Below are 25,076 nucleotides of genomic sequence, written 5' to 3'. Positions count from 1 at the left end.
ATGGAATATTCTTGTGCTATAAGAAATGATGAGCAGGCTGATTTAAAAAATAAACAAACCTGGAAAGATTTACATGAACAGATGCTGTGTGAAGTGAGCAGAACCAGAAGAATATTGTACAGTTAATAGTAACATTGTGTAGTGATCAACTATAGTTTAGCTTTTCTCAGCAACACAATGATCCAAGGTAATTCCAAAAGACTCATGATGACAAATGCTTTCTATTTCCAGAGAAAGAGAGAAAATCTGAATGCAGATTAGAGCATGCTATTGTCACTTTCTTTGGTTTTTCCTTCCTGTGATTTTTTCCCTCTTGCTCTGTTTCTTCTTTCACAACCTGACTAAAGTGGAAATACATTTAATATAATTGCACATATCAGATTGGTTTTTGTCTTGGGGAGGAGGGAAGGGAGGGAGGAGCACAATATGGAACTAAAAATCTTGCAAAAACTATTCTTACATGTAATTGGAAAAAATAAAAAAATTTGTTTACAACAAATATATTTTCCTCTTCTATTATCTACTCTTAATTCCATTAAACACACATTTTAGTAAATAGTATATACATATCTGTATGGAAAATTTATTATGTATGTATGCATGTATATATGTATGTGGATACATACATATACAATGCACACACTGTATGTATATCTATGTATGTGTATAGATAGATAGATAGATTTTGTCTTTTGAGAATTAAGGTTGGTTAAACAAATTTACTATGCATTCCCAATGATAACTTTAGACAGTTCCCCTGTTCTTTCTCATTGAAATTTTTTTTTATTTGTCTCTTCAACATTTTTTTCCTCTTCAACATTTTATTCTCAAAAGCTTCCCACTTAATACTGAATCTGGTGTTATACAAGAAAAATACAAGAAAAAATGTTTAGACTACTAGCATCATTGGATTGTGAATTTAAGAAGAGACCTTGTTGGGGCAGAGCCAAGATGGCAGTGTGAAGTCAGCATTTCCTGGGAATTCCTTCCCCCCACCCCCTAACTCCAAAAGTCAACAAATTATGACTCTAGCCAAAATTTAGAGGGGGCAGAACCCACAGAAAGACTGAGTGTTACATTTTTCCCAGTCCAAGATAACTTAGAAGTTCTGCAGGAAAGTTGTGTTTCACCAGGACCAGGGGGTTGGAAAAAAGCCAGGGCCATAGTGCAGTTGAGCCCAGCCCAGCCCAGCCCAGCCCAGCCCAGCCCAGCCCAGAGATCACTGGCAACAGCTTGAAGTCCCTTGGGGTAGGACTCTGCTGCTAACCCACACTCAGATCCAGGTTGCAGTTTGAGCTTCCATACTAAGTAGACAAGTTGGATCCCTCCTTATCGCTCCAGGGCAGAGGGATCATATCAAAGCACAGGCAAGAGAGCATAAGACTTTGGAGGAAGAAAGGTCCCAGTGGGGTGTCCACTACCCCAAAAAACCCAAAAACCCAAAGCCTTGGAAGTGCTGTTTTGGGCTGAGGAAATGAGTAAACAACAGAAAAAGAAGAATCTGACCATAGAGAATTACTTTAGTCCCATGGAAGATCAAAACACATACTCAGATGATGACAAAATTGAAGCTTCTGTATCCAAAACCTCCAAGAGAAATAGAAAATTGGCTCAGACTAAGAATGAGTTCAAAAAAGACTTTGAAAAGCAATGAAGGGAGATGGAGGAAAAATTGGGAGGAGAAATGAGAGTGATGCTGAAAAATCATGAAAACATAATCAACGGCTTGGTGAAAGATATACAAAAAATACTGAAGAAAATAATGTTAAAAACCAGTTTAGGCCTAATGGAAAAAGAAAAGCAAAAGGCAATTGAGAAGAATGCCTTAAAAAGCAGAATTGGCCAGCTGGAAAAGGAGATCAAAATGCTCTCTGAAGAAAATAACTCCTTCAAATGCAGAATGAAACTAAAGGAAGCTGATGACTTTGCGAGAAATCAGGAAGAAATAAAACTCTTCCAAATTAGAAGAAAATGTGAAATATCTCACTGGAAAAACAACCAACCTTGAAAACAGATCCAGAAGAAATAATTTAAAAATTATTGGCTATCTGAAAGGCACGATCAGGAGAAGAGCTTAGACTTCATTTTTCAAGAAATAATACAGCAAAATTGCCCTGAGATTCTAGAAGCAGAGGGTAAAATAGAAATCGAGAGAATTCACTAGTCACCTCCTGAAAGAGATCCCAAAAGAAAAACTCCCAGGAATATTATAGCCGAATTCCAAAACTAAAAGCTGCCAGAAACAAACAATTCAACTACCGAGGCTCCACAGGATTACACAGGATCTGGCAGCATCTACATTAAAGGCTTATAGGGATTGGAATTTGATATTCTGGAAGGCAAAAGATCTTGGTTTACAACCGAGAATCAACTACCCAGCAAAACTGAACATCCTCTTTCAGGGGAAAAGATAGACTTTCATTGAAACAAGGACTTTCAAACTTTCCTATTGAACAACCAGAGCTGAACAGAAAGTTTGATCTCCAAGTACAGGACTGTGGTGAACCATAGAGGGGGTGGAAGAGAAGGATTAACCATGAGGAACTTAATGATATTGAACTGTTTGTATTCCTGCATGGGAAGAAGATATTGATAACTCATATGAACTTTCTCATTTATAAGAGATGGTAGAAGGAGCATATATAGACAGGACATAGGAAGGAGCAGAATATAATGATATAGTAAAAAGATGGAGTCAATGGGTGATAAAGGAAAGTAATGGGAGGAAGGGAAAGGAGATGAAGAAGCTAAGAAATTTCACATAAGAGTCAAGAAAGCTTTTTTAAAAAATATTTATTCATTCTCTTTTTGTACAAATAATTTTTTATACATTAATAAAATATTCTTGTTTAAGAGTAAACAGAATACCCCCTCCCCCCAAAATATAGACTCGCTTGAGCAATAAAGTAAAGGGGAGAGAAAAAAATTAAAATAAAAAAAAATAATAGTAATAATTGTAGGTATGTCCAGGTAGTGCAATGGACGGAGCCCCAGCCCTGGAGCCAGGAACACCCGAGCCCATATCTGGCCCCATGCACCCAACAATCACCCAGCTGTGTGATATGCAAGCTACACCAACCCCACTGCCCTGAAAAAACCGAAAAAAGAAAAAAAAAGACCCAAAATAAAATAAAATAGTAATAATAGTAGGGGTGGCAGGGTGGTGGACAAAACATTGGCCCTTGAGCTAGGAGCACCCGGGTCCAAATCTGGCCTTAGACATCCAAAGGTCACCCTGCTATGCAGCTCCAGGCAGGCCACACAGCCTCATTTGCCCTGCACCCCCCCCAAATAATAATAATAATAATAAAAAATGTGCTTCAGTCTTTGTTCCAACACCAACAACTCTGTTGCGGGTGGATCACATTCTTTATGGTAAGTCCATGGCAAAAGTTACTTCCATATTTTCCCACCATTTCCATTGCTGATCGCAACTCCCTCCTTTCGTATTTCTCCACTAACATGTACTATATTTTCTCTCTCCTTTCACTCTGACTCTGCTGTAGGGTATCTGAGTGGCACAGCAGACAGATCCCTGGTCCTGGGGCCAAGAGGCCCTGAGCCCCCCTACCACCCCTTAGGCCCAACATCCACCTGGCCCTATGGTCCTGGACAGGCCATCCAATCCCAACCCCTTGCAAGAAGAAAAAGGGGAAATGTGTTATATCTGACCACTCTCCCCCCATGGTCCATCCTCTCCTCCATCACTCACATCCCCCCTTCCCCCTGTCCCCCCACTTTCTTCTTACTCCAGATGCCTATACCCCATTGAGTATATATGCTGTTTCCTCTCCTAGCCACCTCTGATGAGAGCAAAGATTCCCTCATTCCCCCTTGCCTTCCCCCCTTTCATATCATTGCAATAGCTCATTGTAATAAAGAAAAATCTTATTATATGAAATATCTTGGCCTATCCCCCTCTCCTTTTTCTTTCTCCCATTACATTTCCCTTTTTTCTATTGACTCCATTTTTACACCATATTTTATCTTCAAGTTCAGCTTTCTCCTGTGCTTCACCTATAAAATCTCCTTCTACATGCTCTGTTAATTGAGAAGGTTCATATAAGTATTATCACTATCATTTTTCTATACAGGAATACATGCAGTTCATCATCATTAAGTCCCTCATATTTTCCCCTTCTCCTCCAATCTCTATGCTTCACCTGAGTCCTGTATTTGAAGATCAAATCTTCTGTTCAGCTCTGGCCATTCCAACAGGAACATTTGAAATTCCCCTAGTTCACTGAAAATCCATCTTTTTCCCTGGAAGAGAACATTCGGTTTTGCTGGGTAGTTGATTCTCAGTTGCATTCTAAGCTCTTTTGCCTTCTGGTATATTATATTCCAAGCCCTATGAGCTTTTACTGTAGTTGCCGCTAAGTCCTGTGAGATCCCGATTGCAACTCCACAGTATTTGAATTGTGTCCTTCTGGCTACTTGTAATATTTTCTCTTTGACTTGGGAGTTCTGGAACTTGGCTATAATATTCCTAGGGGTTGGTTTTTTGGGATCTCTTTCTCAGGGGGATTGGTAGATTCTCTCCATTTCTATTTTGCCCTCTGCTTCTAGGATATCAGGGCAATTTTCCTGTAGTAATTATTTGAAAATGATGTCAAGGCTCTTTTCCTGATCATGACTTTCAGGTATTCCAATAATTTTTTTTTTGCAAGGCAAATGAGGTTAAGTGGCTTGCCCAAGGCCACACAGCTAGGTAATTATTAAGTGTCTGAGACCGGATTTCAACCCAGGTACTACTGACTCCAAGGCTGATGCTTTATCCACTACGCCACCTAGCCGCCCCCATTCCAATAATTTTTAAATTATCTTTCCTAAATCTGTTTTCTATATCAATTGTTTTTTCAATGTGATGTTTCACATTTTCTTCTCATTTTTCATTCTTTTGGTTTTGAAGTATTGAGTCCTGATTTTTCATAAATTCATCAATCTCCCTGAGTTCTATTCTTTGTCTGAAGGATTTGTTTTCCTCAGAGAGCTTTCTTATCTCCTTTTCCATCTGGCCAATTCTGCTTTTTAAAGCATTCTTCTCCTCAATAACTTTTTGAACTGTTTTATCCGTTTGACCTAAGTTGGTTTTTAGCATGCTATTTTCTTCAGCATTTTTTTGGATTTCCTTGACTAAGCTGCTGACTTCATTTTTATGTTTTTCCTTCATCTCTCACATTTCTTTTCCTAGTTTTTCTTCTAACTCCCTCATTTGATTTTCAAAGTCTTTTTTGAGCTCTGTCATAGCCTGAGCCCAATTTCTGTTTTTCTTGAAGTCTTTAGATGCAGGAGCTTGTGCTTCCTCATCTTAAGACTGAGTGTTTTGATCCTTCTTGGGCTCACAGGCAAAATATTTCTCAATGGTGTTCCTACTTTTTCTCTGCTTGTTCATTTTCCCAGCCTAAGCCTGTTTTTGAGGTGCTTCCTGAGCTTTTGGGACACTCCCACAAGGATCTCAGTGTGTGAGACTCTGTCTTCCCTCCTGGTCTGTGAATGACCATAAGTGCCCCCCCCTGTCATGGCTGAGATGGGGGGGCCCTGCCATTCTATGGGGGTGCCTAGACTTCGATAAGGATCTGAGTGTGGTCAGAACAACTAGGGTCCTGTTCCATGGCAGTCTCTTTCTCCACTCCCCTTCCTAGGTTCAATGGGCTCATGCCCTGGGGGCTCCTGTTTACTGCCCACCTGCTTCAGTTTCCTGAATCTGGACTGCCTTGGCCACACTGCTTGCTGTGTGTCCTGGGGGATGGGCTTCATGTGCTCCCTCTGGCACAGGTCCCCCCACCATTCCCCCAAGTTGTGCCCAGTGCTCCCCGGGGCGTAGGTCAGGAAACTCCCCTGCTACTGTGAGCCCCAGCTCTCAGCACCCTGGGGCTGCCTCCGGGAGGCTGAAGTTCTTTCACTCTAGTGGGCCACCCCTCTGGCAGGCTGCCCCTCTGACCCCAGGGAGCAGAGATTTTCTGCTCTTTTCCAGGTTACCTTGAGTAGGAGAACTGCCCCACTGGGTCCCTCTGTGGGTTCTGTCTCTCGAAAGTTTAGTTAGAGTCCTTAGTTTATAAATTTTATGAGAGAGCTTCTAAGAGGTGTTGCTCTCTTGTGGACATCTTGGCTCTGCCTGAAAAAGTTTTTTCAATGGAGTAGAAAGGGGGAAGGCAAAGGGGAATGAGTGAGCCTTCATTCTCATCAGAAATGGCTCAGAGAGGAAATAACATACACACTTAATAGGATGCGGAAATCTATCTTACCCTAGAGAAAAATGAGAAGAAAGGGATGGGATAAGGGGGAATGGGGGGAGGGAAGGGGGGGATAGGTGATAGAAGAGGGGGAAGATCAAGGGAGAGGGTACTCAGATTTGACACACTTTTGAACAGGACCAGGATGAAAGGAGAGAAAGAAGAGAATAAATGAGAGTAGGGAGGAATAGAGTGGAGGTACAGCTAGTAATAGCAACTGTGGGAAAAATATTGAAGCAATTTCTCTGGTGGACTTATGATAAAGAAAACAACTCACCCCAGAGACAGAGCCATTGGAATCTGAACACAGACTGAAATATATTTTTTCTCTCTCTCTTTCTATTCTTTAAGTCTCTCATCTTCTTGGGAGGGAGGGGGAGTTTATATTTACTCTTATGTTTACTCTTATAACATTCAATTTACATCAATGTATAGCATGGAAACAATGTAAAGACTGTCAGATAGCCTTCTGTGGGGGGGGGAAGGGAGGGTGGGGGAAAATTGTAAAATTCAAAACCTCACAAAAATGATAGGTAGATACCACTATTGCATATAATTAGAAAACAAAATGTTAACAAATAAAAATAAATAAAATAAAAAATAAAGAAATAAAGAAAAGAAGAGACCTTGTTTAGAATATTCTACAAGAAGAGCTACTATTGTTTGTGGTGAAACTGGATTATTGGCAGTGATCATGGAGGCTATCCATCTCCTAGCCTGTGGTGATTAGTCAGTTTAAAAGCAAGGCAACAAGGCAATCTTGGTACTACTGCTTGACTCCTAATTGACTCTATATTGTCTTCCCCACAGTAGTTGTTCCAGACTTTCTCTTCTTTCCTTAAACCTCCCACATCATTCCTTCTGTCTTGTTCCTTTCTTCCCCCCATCAGAGGATATTATCTCATACTTTATGGAGAAGACAACAGTAATTCACCATGAGCTCCCATATCTCCCTTACTTTATGTTTGAAAACTCCTTTATATCATTCCCCCACTTTCTCTTTCTTTACCTCAATCTCTGATGACAAGGTGGTTTTTCTCACCAGGAAGGCCAACTCCTCTAATTAATTCTATTCCCTCCTAGCTTCTATGGCAGATTTTTCCTTAAAATCCTTCCCCCTCTCTAATATTTATTCTTCTTTTTAATCTGATGGCTCTTCCATGCTGCTGCAAACACCAAAGTTTCTTTCCTTACACAGTCAGAAAAAGCGATCTACACTTTCCTCACTCACTTCTCAATCCCTTGCAGTCTGGATTTTGAACTCCTTACTCAAATAAAACTGTTCTCCAAAGCTACCCACTGCCTTTTCTCAGTCCTCATCCTTCTTGATCTCTTTGCAGCATTTGATAGTATTGACCACACTCTCTTTCTGGATACTCTCTCCACCGTGGGGGAGGGGAAGACATTATAGAATTACTAGGTGTCAAGCACTCTGTTATTCATTTTTTTCACAAATTTTATCTCATTTAATCCTCACACTTTTGTAAGGCAAGTACTATTGCTGGTCTCACATTACAGTTCAGGAAACTGAGGCAAACTTGCTAGAAAGTATCTACTTTTATTGCTCTTCCTTGGATCTTTTACCTCTATGATTCTTCCTTTTCAATTTCCTTTGCTAAATCATCATCCTTAGTACACTTCCTAACTTCAGGTGTACACCAAGACTTTTTTTTTTTGGTTTGTTTGTTTGTTTATTTATTTATTTATTACTCTTTTGCAAGGCAGTGGGGTTAAGTGATTTGCTTAAGATCACACAGTTAAGTAAGTATTAGGTGTCTGAGGTGAGATTTGAACTCTTATCCTTCTGACTTCAGGGCCACTGTTCTACCCACTGTGCCACCTATCTGTAGCTTTATCTTTGTTTATTTATTAATCTTTGGTCTTACTTTTTTTTAAATACATTTTCTTTTGTGTTCTCATAAACTCCAATGTATTTAATTATTATCTCTATATAGATGATCCCCAAATCTGTTTATCCAGTCCTAATATCTCTTGTCTTGAATCACTAACAGATGCCTTTGACTATTTCAAATTGGATGTCCCACAGACATCAACATTTCAATATGTCCAAAACAAATCCCATTATCTTCTTTCTATGCCCTTTTACCAACTTTCCCTCTTACCAACTTTCATATTTTCCTTAAGGGCTCAAAGATCCTTCAAGTTACCCATATTCTCAATCTTTTTTCGTTCTTATTCTGATATATCCAACTCTTCCATTCCCCATTTGGAACTTTCTTGGCAAAGATACTGGAGTGGGTTGCCATTTCTTTCCCCAACACATTTTACAGATGAGGTCACATAGCTAGGAAGTTTCTAAGACCAGATTTGAAGTCAGGAGATGAGTCTGGCACTCTATCCACTGCACCACCTAGCTACCCCAATCTCTGAGTCAGGGGTGGGGAAACTTTTTTCCTGCAAGGGTATTTATAATTTCATTCACAGGCTATATGTAGTCAAACTTTTAATCAATTCAACCCTAAAAAGCTCCTAGATTTATTCAGTCTCACCTGTAGTTGCCTTGGCAGACCAATGCAGCCATAAGGCCAGAAGTTCCCTGCCTCTGCTCTAATTAATTCCTCATTCTCCATAAATTCATAAATTCAGTCAGATGCCAATCTGTTGGCATCTGTATAACATCTCTGGCATCTATCTCTTTCTCTCTACCCACATAATTATCACCTTACTTAAGTCCTTGTTACTGGTCTTCTGGATTGTTGTTATAGCTTTGTACTTGATTTCCCCTTCTCCAGTCTCTCTCTTCTCCAATTTCTTCTCCACACAGCTACCAAATTAAATATCATAAAACAGGTTTGTAATCATGTCAATCCCTCTGCTCAATAAACTCCAGTGGTTCTTTGACATTTCCAGGATCAAACACAACATCCTCTATTTGACTTTTACAACTTGTGTTTTAACTCTTTCCCTTTCCAGTCATATTAAATATTACTTCCTTTCACATTCTTCCTTGGTCCAAACTCCTAGGACTTCTCATGTCTCTTACAGATAACATTCCATCTCCAATCTCTGGACCTTTTTGCAGAACATTTCTCCATGCTGTGTCATTTCTACTTATCTTCACCTCTTAGTGTTCTCCATCCCTTTCAAAGTTCAGCCCAAGGACATCTTACATGAGACTTTTCTTGATCCCCAATGTTGCTAATATCTATGCTCCTAAAGACTTCAGAGTTATTCTGTATGTAGGTATATGTATGCACCTCTGTTTATATGTATATGTATAATATACACACAGCATGTCTAAAAAGTCTAAGTGCAGTTTTAAACTTTAATAGCTTCAGAAGCAGAAATGCTAAACACTTAAGAAAATGTAATTTGAAAGCTTCTATTCCTTTGAAACATATTTAATTTTGTGAATTTTTAATAAAATTTATCTTTAAGATTAATAAGAGAGGGAACTGTGACCTTATGATTTGTGTGTGATAGTTTTGGAATGACATTTTCTCAGAACAAGCATAGAAGGTTCTCTTTTTTTAGTCATTTTGGTCACCTCATCTCTTTTTCTTGTGGGGTCACATTAAAGCCATCAGATATGTATCAAACTCTCATTTTTTGGATGATCTTAAGGCTAGAATTACACATGTAATTTTTTCAGTCACTGATCAGCAGGTAATGAAACTGTACAAAGTATGAATATGAACTAGAGCAACGTATAGCACAAGATTGTGGTTATATTGGATTTTAATAAGAAACATCAATATTTTAAAATTTTAAATCATTAACTTTTCACATTTTGTGGTAAATTTGTAGCATTTGTACTGAAGTGATTGAAACTTAAAACTACACTCAGACTTTTGGGATTGTAATATAAATAGTTGACTTCATAGACAGGAAAACCTGGTTTCAAGTCCTACCTCTCATATAGGTGACCTCAGTATAATAAAGATAATAATTGCAATAAAAACTATAACTGGCAGAAAAGATGCTACCTACATTCGTAGAGAAAAGTTCATTGTTAGGAATTCCCTACATCAATTCCCTACATCAATCAAGTTTGATTAAAAAAAATCACCGCCTTTTTTTTTTTTGATTCTGCATACAAGTTTTTCCTCCTCTCTTATCATAGTGCAAGGTCTCCAAGGGCATGGACTATTTCACTTTGATTCTTGTCTCTTCAGCTTCCAGAAAAATGCCAGGCACACAGTGGGTATTTAATACACATTTACTGAAAGATTCAGAAGCTATGAAGAATAGATATAATCACGATTTCTTGTTAGGATTATGAGTGTTTAAGAGATTTTATGGACTACTAGTGACTCCCTCCTTGTTTCAACTCCAGGCTTTCATTTAACAATCAAGAATACAGTCATATTTATATTTCTAGAGCAGTGATCATGCAAAATTTATTTACCACCTTCATTTTAAAGAGAAAATGGAAGACCAGAAGGGAAGGGAATCAAGTGGTCCAGGGGACAGAGCACTGGGCCTGGAGTGAGGAAGACCTGAGTTCAAATTTGACCTCAGAGGGCAAGTTACTTAATTCCAATTGCTTCACATCCAGGGCCCTCTCCAGTTTGATTCATATCTGGCCACTGGACCCAATGACTCACTAGTAAGTCTAGTGACTTAGTACAGCTCCCCTTTACTGAAATCCAAGAAATCAAAGCCAGAACATCTCATTTTAAATCTAGCAATCTTTTTATTACACACAAGGTTAACATACATCCTCATTCCTCAGCTCCCCAAATCTGTGGTTTCAAAATCTTGTAGGTATTCCATATTCCTACAACTGGGTGTCAAGAGATCTGGGATCCAGCTTTGGTTCTGACTTCCAGACTACTTGTATGAACTTAGAGAAGCCAGTTTCTTCTCTCCCTGTTCCTCAATTTTCTTCTTTTTAAAATGGAGGTAATAACTTTCACACTAGGATTAAATGCTACTGAAATAATGTCATCTAGTTATTCTTCCTGTTAGTTTCAGTCTTAGAGTTGGGACAGAGAGGGGCACAGAACAGTTTCCTCCCTTACCCTCGCAGGTTCCTCACTTAATTTGGAATTTCCCTAGGAATGAAAGAGAAACTCGACTTGGGAAACTCCTTTCCTTGCAAACACCCCCGTTCTCCTCTCTCAGCTGCAGTTGTCCCAGGGGACTTCCTCTAAAAAAGCTGGCATAGAGCCCAGAGAGGGCCGGGTACAGACTTTCAGTTCTGTCGGGATTGTGGATGGTGGGGGTGTTGGTGGCGGAGCAGGCTTGCGCCCCTAACCCCACAGAGGATCTACCGGTTCATCTCTCTTAAGAGTATAGACAGGCTATATCTCTCCTACCTTTCCTGACTTTTGGGATTTCACTACAGGGACTGGAAGTAAAGGAGGAGAGAAGCTCCGGGCGCTGGGAAAAGAGTCCTCTCAACTGGTTCTCGGAAAACTGTCCGAAACTGGAATATCCACAAAAAAAGTCTAACCGAGGCTCGGCCAGGGGGCTCTCTAGCGTTTCTAGCTCCCTCTAACTTTAGCTGCGATTGGCTGGATGTGCCCCGCCTGTGTTATGGGTGGGGTTTATGTTTGTATGTAGGGGATAATTAGCCGCCGGCTCTTAGAGATCTTCACCTCCCTTGGAGAGCGCATCCAGTCCAGCCATGATCCTGATCTGGCTGCTGTGGGGCTGCTTTTTCACTGCCGTGAGTTGACTTCCTATTCCTTCATTCCCCTTCTCCCTCCAGGGAGGCTAGGTTGGGATCTCAAACTTGGGATGGGATGGAGAGAAAAGCAGAATTTTTTTGGAAAGGGTTTAACCATCTGGTTGTAGTTTGGATGGGTGCTAGAGGATCTCGAAAGGTGCTCTCTCTAGGTCTCAGTTTCTTCTTCTGTGAAATGAGAATAACTGACTCGATGGTCTCTGAAGTTCCTCCTTCCCAACTCTTAACATTTGACTTACTTTTTAAAGTGATCAGCTAATGGAAGATGGGAAGAAGCTGAAAGTTGAACAAAAAGTATAGGGAGAAGGGGGAAGGGGAAAGGAAAGGAAATGACCTAATGATGGAAGACAACTATTCTTATTGCCGGATTAGGGGGAGTGAGCTGTGGGTCACCCCCCCCCCCAGCTTCCAGGGAACAGGTTTATTCATCAGTGGACTGCTACTCAGTCAGTTTTTTTTTAAATCAATCATTTATTTATTTTTAGGGGTTTTGTTTTTTTAGATTTTTGCAAGGCGATGGGGTTAATTGGCTTGCCCAAGGCCACTCAGCTAGGTAATTATTGAGTGTCTGAGGCCGGATCTGAACTCAGGTACTCCTGACTCCAGGGCTGATGCTCTACTACCCATCTAGCACTCCCTTAGTCAGTTTTAAGGGTCTAAGACAATGAGTACCTTAGTAGAGATGATGCAATTCATTTCCCAGTCCTTGAGTATGTATTATGTCCATCCTGTCCAGAGGGATATTTTCACTTGGGGATAGTATCACTGGCACTTCAAGGAGAAAGAGGCAAGACTGCCTCTCAGCTGACAAAGAGGTAGGCCCCAGGAGTCTAGTTCAGCCGTAAACCTCTGAGACTAACTGGCCAAAGAACTGGGGAGGTTACAGATAGGTTGTTGGCCTCCAGGCCAGAAAGGAAATGGAATGGGATAGGAAGAGGTGGAAAAAGTTCAGTTTCCTGTCCTTTTCCCATGATACAGGATGCTGTTGCATCTGGTAACAACCTCTTTGCATGGTTATGGGATCCTTGCCAAGCAGGGGGAGTATTATCAGCATTCCCCTTCTGTGCCTATTCTGTGGATAGAGGGAAAGATAGGTGAAGGGTTGAAACTCCTTAGAGAAGAAATTGGGAGAGGCAAGGCTGCTACATCTTTATAGGACCACTGGTTTGGTCTCAGGGGAAATGCCCAGGGAAATACCCCATGACTCCCTAACTCAAAGAAAGACATGGGTAAAATTTCAGGGACAACATTAGGGCAGTAAGGGAAACACATCAGTAGGGTTTTTTTTTTAAACTGGGAATCCTGGAATGCTCTCAATTTGAAAAGGTCTTAGAAAATTGCCAAAATCGGGGAGAAATAGAATATCCAAACTAGAAAGGGACTTTTGAGGGAAATGTAAAATCAAGTGGGACAGTAAATTTGGAATCAGACACCCAAATTGAAATTCCTGTTCTGTCATGTAGAACCTGTGTGACCTTGAGCAAATCATTTCCCCCCTCTAAGTCTCAATTTCTTCATCTTAAGAATGATTTTTAAAATCCATGTCAAATATCTGTGATCTTGTGAAGATATAATGTGAGAGTTAGAAGGACCTGTAGATTGTAAAAACATCAGAATTTCCTAATTCTTAGACCATACCATGACAGAACTGGAAGTGACCCAAGACACATGAAATGGTAGAGTTAGAGACTGTTTTGTTCAACTCTTCCAATTGACATAAAAGGAAAGTGAGACTCATTAAGATGAAGTGACTTGCCTACATTGGATTAGGTGAAGGCTTTTTCCTCTCAACCATACTGTCTTTCAGAGGGGCCAATAGTATTGCCCCAGGATACTGGTGTCTCTCAGAATTGCCCAAGCATATCGCTGGGGAATTCATTAGGGACCCACACCCTTCTTAGTTTTTTGGATAGTTCCTCATTTTGGAGGTTGGGAATCCCCCTCGTACCTGGTCTGCTGTGTTGCCCTCCCCATAACTTCCCCTACTTTTCTCTACCTTATTTCATTGAGGGGGAGGGTTGGCAGTAAAGCTATGAGACTCTAGGGTGATGGCTATACATGAATAAACATGCTTGAGAGGATTTCTGGGAAGGAGTTGGGTGCTTGGTGAGAGGAGAAGAGGGAAAGCCACTTCTACCCCTCTGCTTTCATTTTCACGGAGTCTAAAAGTTAGAAGGGCAAATAGAGGTAGAGAGAAGGGAGGGTGGAGTCAGAAATGGGGGAAAGAGCTTTTGTGGAAAGCACATGGGAGGAAGAGGCCAGAAGAAAAGAGGTCAAATGTAGGGTCAAGGTTCCTTAGCCTTCTATTCCAAGTTCTGTCACAGGACGAGAGCCAAATTCTCCAAAGCAGGGGAAAAAATTCTTAGCTACTTACACTCCCCTTGAGAAAATTTTGTTCAGGAAAAGCAGAGCTAAGGGCTCATGGTTGATCATAGGTTCCTCATAGAATGATTTCTTTTCTGTTTTATGATGGAGTTTACGATATTTGTTGCTGAATTGAATAGCACTAGACTTATAGTCAGAAACCACAAATTTTGGGCTCAGCTACAAAACTTGTTAGTTATATGATCTTAAGTAAGTCACATTCCCACTTCAAGCATCAGTTTGTTCATCTGTAAAACAGGGATACTAATATTGGCATGAAAGACCTTTGTAATGTATACAATTAACTGTGTAAATGTGACCTAATATTTTAGCAGTTATTCTTTCTCATACAATATAAAGAGCACTCAAATTAGGGTTAGAAAACCAGTTCTCATTCAGCTTTTGTTACTTATACTCTGTATGAATTTCTTTGGAACTCCATTTCTTCTTTGGGTTTCAGTTTCCTCCTCTTTAAATGAGGGAGTTGAAATAAGTGATCCCTAAAGTCCCTTCTAACTGGATCTAATGGGGTATGTGTGTAGCTGAAATGATTACTGTATAGGAAGATTCACAGACTGCCGTATTTTAGAGACCAGTTAGACTGCAAGACTTATCTAATCAGTTTCCCATTTGGGGTGCAGAGCACTTTCCTAAATTTCAGACCCAATATTACTGATTGACAATCTTCCAATCCACTAGGAATTGGAAGGCTTTTGCTATTGAGGTAATTTTAAAAATTAATTATAGCATTCTTGAATTTACTTATTTACATGTTGTTTCATCATGTAGATATAAAATTCTGTGTTAGGTCCAAAAACTCACCTGTTCCCATATAAGATGAGGGAGATAGGGTCAGACAATTGTTTATGAAAATTACCTGGGGATTTTAATTAGCTAAAAGCTCAATATATCAATAGTTTGAAAGCTCAATATATCAGTAGTTTGACTCTGAAGCAGGAATTAGTGTCAGTCCCATTTGTTTACCTTGTCAGATCTCATCTGGAGCATTGTGTTTTGTTCCCTAGGACACCTATGTCATATTTTAGGAGTAATGTTGGCAAACTTGAGTGTATCTAGAGGAAGGCAACCAACATGAAAAGATTCAAAACTGTGTCATTGGAGGAAAGGGAATCAGCATTTATATACCTGTCAGGCAGCAAAGTGGGTACTTCTACTCTCTCCATTTCACAGTTGAGGGAAACAGGAATTATGTATCCCAGAATCACAAAACTTATCTGAGTTTGAACTCTGGTCTTCATGATTCCAGGTCCATTGAGCCACCAGCTGTCTCTTGAGGTTGAAAGAACTGGGGAGAAAAACTTGGAGGAAGAATGGATTTTATCAGGATCATGATTGCATTCTTTAAATATGGTACTTGAAGCTTTGTCATATGAAGAGGGATTAAATTCAACTAGGTGGCACAGTTGTTAGAGTGTGGAATCTGGTATAAAGAAGACCTGAGTTTAAATATGACCTCAGACACTTTGTAGCTGTGTGATCCTGGGAAAGTCATTTAATCTGTCTCAATCTCAGTTTTCTCAACTGTAAAATGAGAATAATATCAACACTTAACCTCCCAGGGTTGTTGTGAAGTTAAAATAATATTTATAGAGTGTTTTATAAACCTTAAATCTCTGTATAAATATATATTTTTCTCCATAAATCCTGGCTATTATTATTGTTTTAAGAATTTAGTAACAGATTAGCAGATAAACTGTTCAATGATGGAATGGACTGCCTCCTATCACTAGCTTCTTCAAGCAGCAAGTGATTGGTATTTGTGGGGATGCTGCAGAGGGGATCTCTGCCATTGGTTGCTGGACAGAAGAATAAAGGATGTGATGCAGTTAAACTAGATAAGCATATACATGTGCATATTGATGAAAATAAATAAATAAAATTTAAAAAACAAACTACATGAGCTTCAAGTTTCTTTCCAGTTCAGGGATGTTCGGATGACTGCGCTTAGCCACCCACATTCTTAGCCAGCCCCTTTTAGGACTGTCTGCACTGTGAGATGGTTGATGTTGCTAAGGGGACAAACATTTGCTGTGCACTCATCTGCTTTGTAAGCTGTTACTGAGTCAATCTTCTCAAAGTTTGCTATATAAGTCACTGGGGGTTCTGCTACGGGCTGTAAAGTGTAATTAACTGACATACATATGTATATATTTTCTTGAAGGCCAGTGCTCACCTGTAACAAGCTCAATCAACTTCAGCTGAATCCAATAAAAGAATGTGATAGCTTTGGAGGTGGGGGGTAGGGGGAGGTATAGACAGACATACAGAGTCTGAGACATGGAGATAAAGACAGAGACAGAGATAGCCAGATAGAGACAGTAAAAAGGGGGAGTCAGGAAGTCATATTTAATGAAAATGAATGTCAGTGTGGAATATATGCCTTGAAGAAAATAATAAAGGCAGAGAAGAGAAAGGGGTCATTTCAAAGGCAGTATGGAGATCAATGGAGAGAAGGAAAGGGGGCAGAAAAGGAGGTTTACTTCTCCTGCAGGATGCAGCTGGACTACAGGGGCAGGTCAGCTGGTGTCAACCTTACTCTTGACCCTTGCTCCTGAATGGTTATTGCTTCTGTAGCCCGAAGAAGCCTGACATAATAGCCTTCCAAATCTGCCTCAAGAAGCCAACCTCAGGGGCCTTTCTTCTCTGAATGAAGGGCTGGAAGAGCCAAGAAATGAATTCCTCCCAAGGTCTTCCTATATAGAGGGAGCTTAGACTTTTCCTTTGCCATCAGCTATTCTGCTTGGCTTTGACTCCAAGAATATTATCCTCTCCTTACTGAATATAATCTGTCCTCCCTCTATGTTTTAGACTCCTGGAGAATTGGTTGTGTCTATAGGCAAAGTGTGACTACTTTTGACTAAGTGATTTTGACTAAGTGGATTTATTGACTTAGAAAATTAGCTATTAACATTATGGTCAGTAATGTTGCAAAATTTATATTTTTAAATATTTCCCAATTGTATTTTAATCTGGTTCTCATGGCTCTCCAGGGTGGTGCTGACACCTCTGAACTAAACTGTCCAGGCAGCTGATCTCGTGATTTCTTTGAGAATTTTGTGATTTCTTTCTTTTCAGGTTCACATGAAATCATCCATTTCTTGTGAGAATAACCAGTACTTAGTGAATGGACTCTGCTGTAAGAAGTGCTCCCCAGGTATTTGAAAAAGTGATTAGATTGGGAATTAAGAGACCTGAATTCTAATCCTGCCTCTATTAAATACAAGTCATATGACTTTAGGTACATATATACATAGGCATAGTAATGTGTACTAACCCTGTGGACCCTCTCCTGCCACATTCCTCAGTTTTCTCATCTTTAAAGTAGGTACAATGTTATGCCTAGCCCAGTGGTTGGTACACAGTAGATACTTGATGTTTGTGAACTGATTGACCACAAGTGCTACCTAACTCCTAGGGCCCATTGTGAGAAAAGTGCTCTGTAAACCCAGTGTTTCATGGAAATATGAGGCTTTTATCTGACTAGAACTCTCTCTTCTTGTGACATCTTTCAGGAACAAAGCTGGTCACTGATTGCAATGAGGACAGTGAAACCCAGTGTGAACCTTGCCAAGAGGGCGAGTTCCAGTCTTCCTTGAACCATGATAAATACTGCCATCAACAGAAATACTGTGATCCCAGTATGTTGGCAGAGAGTGATGGTGGTAGTGTTGGTGGTTTGATGTGATGTGATGGAGGTAGTGGTGATGGTGATGGAGGTGGTGGTGTGATGTGGTGGTGGTGGTGGTGGTGGTAGGAAACCAAGGAAAGGGAGAGACCATGTATTCCACTATACCTGTACTTGTTGGGAATGGATTCTACTGCAGAAAAGAACTAGGCAGGGATATATGACCCTTTTCCACTCATCATTGGCTCCTCTTTGCCCTCTCTGCTCAGATTTGCATCTCAAGATTCAGGAGGAAGGTTCCTTGGAAAAAGACACTATCTGCATTTGCACAGATGGTCTTCACTGCACTAGCCCAGAGTGTGAGAGCTGCAGCAGCCATAGCCCCTGCCAGCCAGGCTTTGGTGTCAAACACATTGGTGAGTGTCTCTACTCAGGCAGTGCCTCAGTTTCCTTCTTCATGAAATAAGGGGTCAAACTAGATGGTTTCAAAGGTCTTCCAGTTTTGACATTCTGTATTCTAAGGTCTCTTCAAGATCTAATAGTCTATGTTCTAAGGTCTCTCATATCTAAGATTCTAGTCCAGGAAGTGGAAGTGAATGAGGAAGATTGGGGTCAAAGCTAAGGAGGGAAAAGGTATTCTTTGTTTCTTCTGTCAGCATTTAGCTGGGCAGTTCACACTTACCATTCCTGTTACTTCTTCCAAAGAAAAGAGAGGATTTGGGGTGGGGAGGGAAGGTCCTCAGACATTAAATTGGCACCATTCAACAGGGATTAGATCTATGTCTTCCATTGTCTCCCTTGCCAGGGATACCAGCCACTCCCAGCTCCAGGAAAGGGGAAAACAGAAGGGGGTTTTTAGAAGTTTTGCAGGATGCAGCTGGACAAGAGACAGGTCCTGACCCTTGCTCCTGAATGGCCATTGCTTCCATAATTCACCCTGATGTAATAACCTTCCAGATATACCTCAAAATGACAACTTAAGGAGCCTTGCCCTTCTATTTGAAGGGCTGAAGGTCTCCCTATATAAAGGGCTTAGACTTTTCTAGCTAACTTCATTTGCCATTAGTTGCTCTGCTTGCTTTTGACTACAAGAACATTATCTCACCATGTTGAGTACACCCCCCCCCCATATTTCAGCTTCCTTTTTATGTATTATCTTTCCCCATTAGATTGTAAGCCCCTTGAGGTCTGGTGTTTAGCACAGTGACTGATAAGTAGTAGACACTTAGTAAATATTCATGGGCTACTATTGTCTCTAACAGCCACAGCTTTCTTCTTTTCTCCCAGGGACAGGTTCTACTGACACCATCTGTGAACCTTGCAAGAAAGGCTTTTTCTCTAATGTGTCCTCTGCCTTTGAACAGTGCCTTCCCTGGACCAGGTACTGGGGATTCCTGACTCTCTTGCTTCCTGGGCCCATGAGTATTTATTCATTTGGGGCTATGCTTCCTAGGCCATATGTCCATGGTATACATAAACCTGGGAAATTGAAGACACATTACTATATATCAAGGTCTTTCTCTTCTACCCTTCCTAGCCAACCACTGGTGTGGGTGTGTTCTTTGACACATCCAAGCTTTCAAGTAGAAAAGAACAGCTCATCTTCATTTTTCAAGGTTTATAAAGAACTTTCCCTTATGAAGCAGATAGTACAGGGATAATAATAACAATAATATAAAGAATAACAGTTCATTTCTGTGGTACCTTAAGATTTACAAAGCATTTTATATATTATTCCATTTGGTCCTAACAATTACCACGCAGCTGTTATTATTATTATCTCTATTTTATAGATGAGGTAATGGAAGCAGGGAAAGGTTAAATGACTTGCCCAAGGTCTCACAGCTAGTCACTATTTGAAAATGATTCTACTCTTTTTATAGATGTGGATATTGAGTCTCAAGAAATGAAATGACTTTCTTGCTCAAAGTCATTCTAGTGAGCATTAGAGTTGGGATTCAGATGTGTGTCTTTTTTACTCCAAATTCAGTTATAGCATAATGCTTATGCTCACATTAACTTACTACTCTGCCATTTTACACAAACTTTCTTTTTTTCCTCTCTCCCTCTGTCCTTTTCTCCCCTTTTCCCTTCCTCCTTCTTTTTCTTCCTTCAATCTTCCTCCTTCCTTCCCTTCTTTCCCTTCTTTTCCCTTCCCTCCATTCTTTCTTCTTTGTTTCCTTCCTTTTTGTTTCCTTCTTTCCCTTCTTTTTTCCTTTCTTCCCTACTTTTCCTTTCCTTCCATCCCCCTTCTCTCTATCATCCCATTGACCACCCTTCATTTTTTTCTGTTCACAAAGTAGCAAAAGTTTGAGAGAAACTCAGAATATACTAGCTCATCTTCATGACACATCTATGTGTCTTAGTGCTCTGACAGAGAAACAATAGTCCAGAAAACAGCATCAGTCCCCAGTGAGGAAGAGCCCCCTTCATCCTACTCAGTCTTCTGGACTTGTCAGTCTAGCCTGTCTCTCTTCCCAATAGTTCATTTTGGGAAAAATCTTTAAGTAGAAAGAGCACTGGATTTGAGGTAGAAGACCTGCATTTTACTTTCCTGGGTCTGTTTCTCTTTTCCAAAATGGGCAATTTATGTCATACTGTAAGATCACTTATGACCTTTCTGGGGCAGGTTTGGGGAAGGGGTAGAGAATCACTAAGGCATCTTCTTTCACATAGATTGTAAGATTTCGATCTGGAAGAGAAGTCATACCATTTTATCCAACTCTTTCATTTCATGGAAACAGAAGTTGAGTTCCAAGGAAGTTACACAACTCACCAAATACGACACATTTAGTGGAAAAGTTGGGATTTAAACTTGGGTCCCCTGAGTCTAAATTCAGTATATGTTCTATGAAATCAGACTTTTTTGTTTGGATTCCTTCTCTTCCTTCCTTACCCAAGCTCAGTCACTCCCTGAGACTGATGGTTATTCCCTTGAAGTTATTCCCCCGTTTCTTGGCTATTTTCTTATTAGCTCATGGATGGACTACTAGAGCAGTTTTCTGGCTAGTCTTCCTGTCCTCAGTGCCCTCCTCCCATCTACTCTGCACAAGTCCCAGAATTATCCTCTGTCCTCTGTCTTCTCCCCATGCAGTTAACTCACTGTTTATTATGACATATCAATATAAGCCTAATTTTATTAATATCATTTATGATTCAGTGAGAAAAGCACTCATTTTGAAACTAGAGGATCTTTGTCCTGATTCTGCCATTTACTTCTTCTCTGGGCCTATTTCCTTATTTGTAAAGCAAGGAGGTTGGACTAGATGATCCTTTTGGTTCTTAATTTATGATTCTATAATATAATGTAGTATACTGGCCTAGAATACACTTTCTTCCCTAATCCTTTCCAAATTCTGCCTATCCTTTAAGATTCAAATCAAATCTCATCTCCCTCTGGAAGACTTCCCTGACTTCACCATCCTTTTTTCTCTTCTCCCTTTTCTGAAATTTTTTTTTTAACACTCATGGTCCATCTATTATCTCTTAGATCATGCATTGTTCTGTACAGGATGGCCTGGACTTGAAGTCAGTCAAGAGATCTGAACTCATGTATGAATCCTGGCTCTGACACTTACTTACTCTTTGGACAAGTCATTTAAAGTGTTTGTGACTCAGCTTCTTCATCTGCAAAATGGAGACAATAATCTCAATTTCTAGCTCATAGGGTTGTTGTGAGGAAAAATGCTGAAAATTTGTAAATATGAACAGCATTATCTCTGTTTATAAATTGCATAATTATGAATGCATGATTAATTTAGGTTGCTTTCCCCACTTGGTTATAAAGTCCTTGAGCACAGGGACCATAGCTTATCTTTTTCCATCTCCCATAGTTCCTTGAATGGAGGAGTAAGGACTTCTCAATTGATCATGATCCCCCCACCAATTCTAGCCCTGAAGCCCCTTGAACTGGAAAAACTTAATCCCTTTTGTGTGTGTGCTCATGTGTCTAGCTGCAAAGACAAAGGACTGGTGGAAATTCAGGAGGGGACGGACAAAACTGATGTGCGCTGTGAAAATGGTAATTATGGATGGCAGTGGCAGAAGACTAATGTCAGATGGGGGGCAGTGTGTGTGTGCAAGGGATGAGATAGATATTGAGGTTATGCATCAGCAAAGAGTAGAAAGGAGAGATAGTGGAAAGAACATTGCATGGGACCTGGATTCTGGTTCCTTGATTCTGCCAATTACTGGTCGCATGATTGTGAACCAGTCATTTTACCTTTCTGTGCCACTGATTCCTCCTCAGTAATATGAGGGGTGTCAGATTTAAAAAATCACTAAATCTCTTTCCAGATTAGATGTTCTAGAATTCTGTGTGAAAGAAAAAAATTCTGAATGGGAAGTGGGGTAGAGGAGATACAGCAGTGGACCAGGAATGGGAAAAATGGGAAGAACAAAACATTTTAGAGTGGGAGATGCTGGGGGAGGTTTTGCTGCAGTCCCGTTTTCCCCAGGTCCTGAATCTCGAATGGTTCTCTTGGTACTGGTCCCCATCACAGTAGGAATTATCTTTTTTTTCATCGGCTTGCTGCACTGGAGATGTGAGTCTGGGATTGGACTGGGTGATGGGAGGTTTTCCTGGGGAGAGGTGGGACAAAGACCCAAGGAGGGAAAGGAAAGGGCACAGGGTGTAGTCTCTCTTCCTTGACCTTAATCTCTTTCTCTCCTACCAATTTCCTATTCAGGTTTGAATTTCAAGAAACAGAAGGACAAGGTAGGTTATTTCCTGAGTTAGTTTTATTTCCTGAAATCTAGAACAGAGTTCAGCAGACTGGAAGAAGAGAGAATGAGTCACTGGCATCCACATTTGGACAAGAACTGGCTTCCCTTTCTATTGTCATGGCCAGTATCCTCTTATTATTTGGATAGGGGCCACCCATGTAGGTTTAGCTTTTTTTTCCCTTGTGTCTCAGAACCTGGTTGTTAGCACCCTTCTGGTAGAACAGAAAGCTCACATTGGGCTGGGAATTGAGCCAGCTGGGTTTGAATCTGGACTCTGTGTGACCTTGGACAGATCCTTTCCTGTCTCCAGGCCTCAATATCTCCTTTGTAAAATGAAAGGGTTGTGCTGCATCTTCTTTAGCTCCATAATTCTCTACTTATTCCTTCTTCTGGGGCTTGTACCTGAGCTCCCGACACAGCTGTTGGCAAGCCAGGTGTCAAGATTTGGCAGCTAATGTACCTGGCTATTTTCCAGTCTTCTGAACAGTCAGGTACTTGTGATTCCCGCCCCCCCCCCAAGCTTTAAGGTAGGCAGCAAAGGCAGGATCTGTGGGAGGAAGAGGCTTCAGCAGGGGCAAAGCATTTTGATCTAGAGGCAAAAAAAACTTGGGTTCCAGTCCTGGTTTTGCTGTGTCCTACTTGTGTGAACTTGGCCAAGTCATAACTTTCTGGGCCCTTAATTTCCTCTTCTTCAAATGGGAAAGGTTGGATTAGATCATGTCTTAAATACATTCTAACTCGAAAAATTATGACCTTGGATTCCATCCTAAAAGGGCTAAAGGCTATTGTGATTCATGGTGTGGCCAGCAGGGGGCAGGAGGCACCCATGGAAAGGAACCTAGAATCCTGATCCTGTCCACACTTTGACTGCAGATCTTGATTGACTATGAGGAACAGAGAGGGGAGTCTGCACGTCACTCCCACCTTCAGCCCTTTCTCTTCTACCCCAAAACGTTGAGCATAATGCACTCTTTCTGTTTCACAGGGGGAGCACTTGATTTGTAAAGATTGCTGCCCTCAATAATGACTTTGTCCTGAACAGGATCTCCTGCAAGTGGTCACTTTACACACAGAAAAAAGTCCCCAGGAGGATGAAGAACAACTCCCTGTGCAAGAAACCTTATTGCGGGGCCAGCCAGTCACCCAGGAAGATGGCAAAGAGAGTCGCATTTCCGAACAAGAGGGACAGTGAGAGGCCGTGGGCCTAAGGGGCTGCCGGGCCAGAATGGGGCCAGATATTGAAGTTCAGGGCATCTTGATATGGGGGAGAGCTCCAGAGTCCTGAGAGCAGCAATCCTGGCAGCTGTTTTTTTGGAGTCAGAGGGATAGGTGGGGGACGGACTGGGGGACTGTCAGCTTCCTGTTTGATCCTTGAAGTACATGGTACACGGAATCTGGAGACTTTTCCCCCTTAGTAATGACTTTAACATTTCCAGGCCCCAGAGTTCCCCTCTTGGCCTGCTGCTTTTGTATAAGGAAGGTAGAAAAGAAAATGGTCCAGTTATCAGAAAAGGAATTTCCATTGGCACAATCCCTACATCTCTCACCAGAAACCACAAGAGGAAATTTCTGGCATATGAATACACATATCTCACAAAGTACTTTTGATCTTAAGGCTGACTTTCTCATCTCTTCCATGCAGAACAGGGGAAACTTTACTCTTTAGCCTCCACCTCAAGGCCCAGGGTCTTCCCATCTTCCTTGCTCTCTGTCTTAGCTGTAGAGTGAGTGGTTGTTGCTGTGGCTGCTGGATGCAATGGTGTCCTGCTCCCCATCTTCAGGGAGAACATCAGGATAAAAATGTAATATCCCATTATCTTCTTACAGTGCCAGCTGAGGGGGTGACCAGATAGGAGGAGCAGATGGAGCAAGAGCCAAGGAAAGGGAAAAGATGGGGGGAAGTGGGAAGACTGCCTTAGCCCATGGTGGTTGGGGCACAAATACAAGAAAGGCATAGAGGTGATGGTCAGGTCAGAGTCTATCTGTCTCTCCAAGTATTATTTATGATCACTGAAAGGTGATTGGGATGTGTACACATTGCTTGGAATGGTATTAGAGTTGGCATTTGTATTTAGTTTGGAGATTGATTAAATAAAACTTTGAAGTCCAATCTAAGGTCTTGATCTATTCATTGGGAAATCTTGGTTAATACTTTAGGGTCCCGCTCCATATGGGGCTTAAAAAAATGTAATTCAAAGTATATTTTCAGTCCTGGAATTACAGACTATGTTTTGAGATGAAAAGTAAAAGGACGAGGAGAGTTGGATCAGAGGGGTCCCTCTCTCCCTTGGTGAAGATTACTTACCCAAAGCTAGGGCCACTGACTCCACCGTGAAGTCCCTTCTCTGGCTCTGGGTCTTGCACTCTCTAATGGAGGCGGTGGCTGTAAAGCAAACAGCAGCCAGAAGGTGGCACTAAGGTCACATCCATGCCAGTTTTGCTCTCTATGGCC

At 40.9% G+C, this 25,076-nt stretch overlaps 1 protein-coding gene across 2 annotated transcripts in view; it reads left to right on the top strand.

Annotated features, from left to right (window-relative positions):
• Positions 1-24,751, top strand: part of CD40 (CD40 molecule) — a 69,348-nt gene extending 44,597 nt beyond the window's left edge. The window contains exons 1-9 of one of the 2 annotated variants that reach the window (XM_074211214.1): positions 11,407-11,871; positions 17,350-17,428; positions 17,787-17,912; positions 18,169-18,315; positions 19,187-19,280; positions 21,853-21,920; positions 22,357-22,443; positions 22,588-22,616; positions 23,667-24,751. In XM_074211214.1, coding sequence (XP_074067315.1) covers positions 11,830-11,871; positions 17,350-17,428; positions 17,787-17,912; positions 18,169-18,315; positions 19,187-19,280; positions 21,853-21,920; positions 22,357-22,443; positions 22,588-22,616; positions 23,667-23,816 — 822 coding nt within the window. In that variant the 5' untranslated portion in view covers positions 11,407-11,829 and the 3' untranslated portion in view covers positions 23,817-24,751. Of the gene's footprint in view, positions 1-11,406; positions 11,872-17,349; positions 17,429-17,786; positions 17,913-18,168; positions 18,316-19,186; positions 19,281-21,852; positions 21,921-22,356; positions 22,444-22,587; positions 22,617-23,666 lie in introns of those variants that run through there. The other variant, XM_074211213.1, reaches the window with a different exon arrangement.
• The last annotated feature ends 325 nt before the right edge of the window (positions 24,752-25,076 follow it).

The sequence above is a fragment of the Macrotis lagotis genome, chromosome 1, assembly GCF_037893015.1.
Source record: "Macrotis lagotis isolate mMagLag1 chromosome 1, bilby.v1.9.chrom.fasta, whole genome shotgun sequence".
Lineage (NCBI taxonomy): Eukaryota > Metazoa > Chordata > Mammalia > Peramelemorphia > Peramelidae > Macrotis > Macrotis lagotis.
The sequence above is the reverse complement of the archived record's forward strand: the minus strand, read 5'-3'. Positions and strand labels throughout refer to the sequence as shown.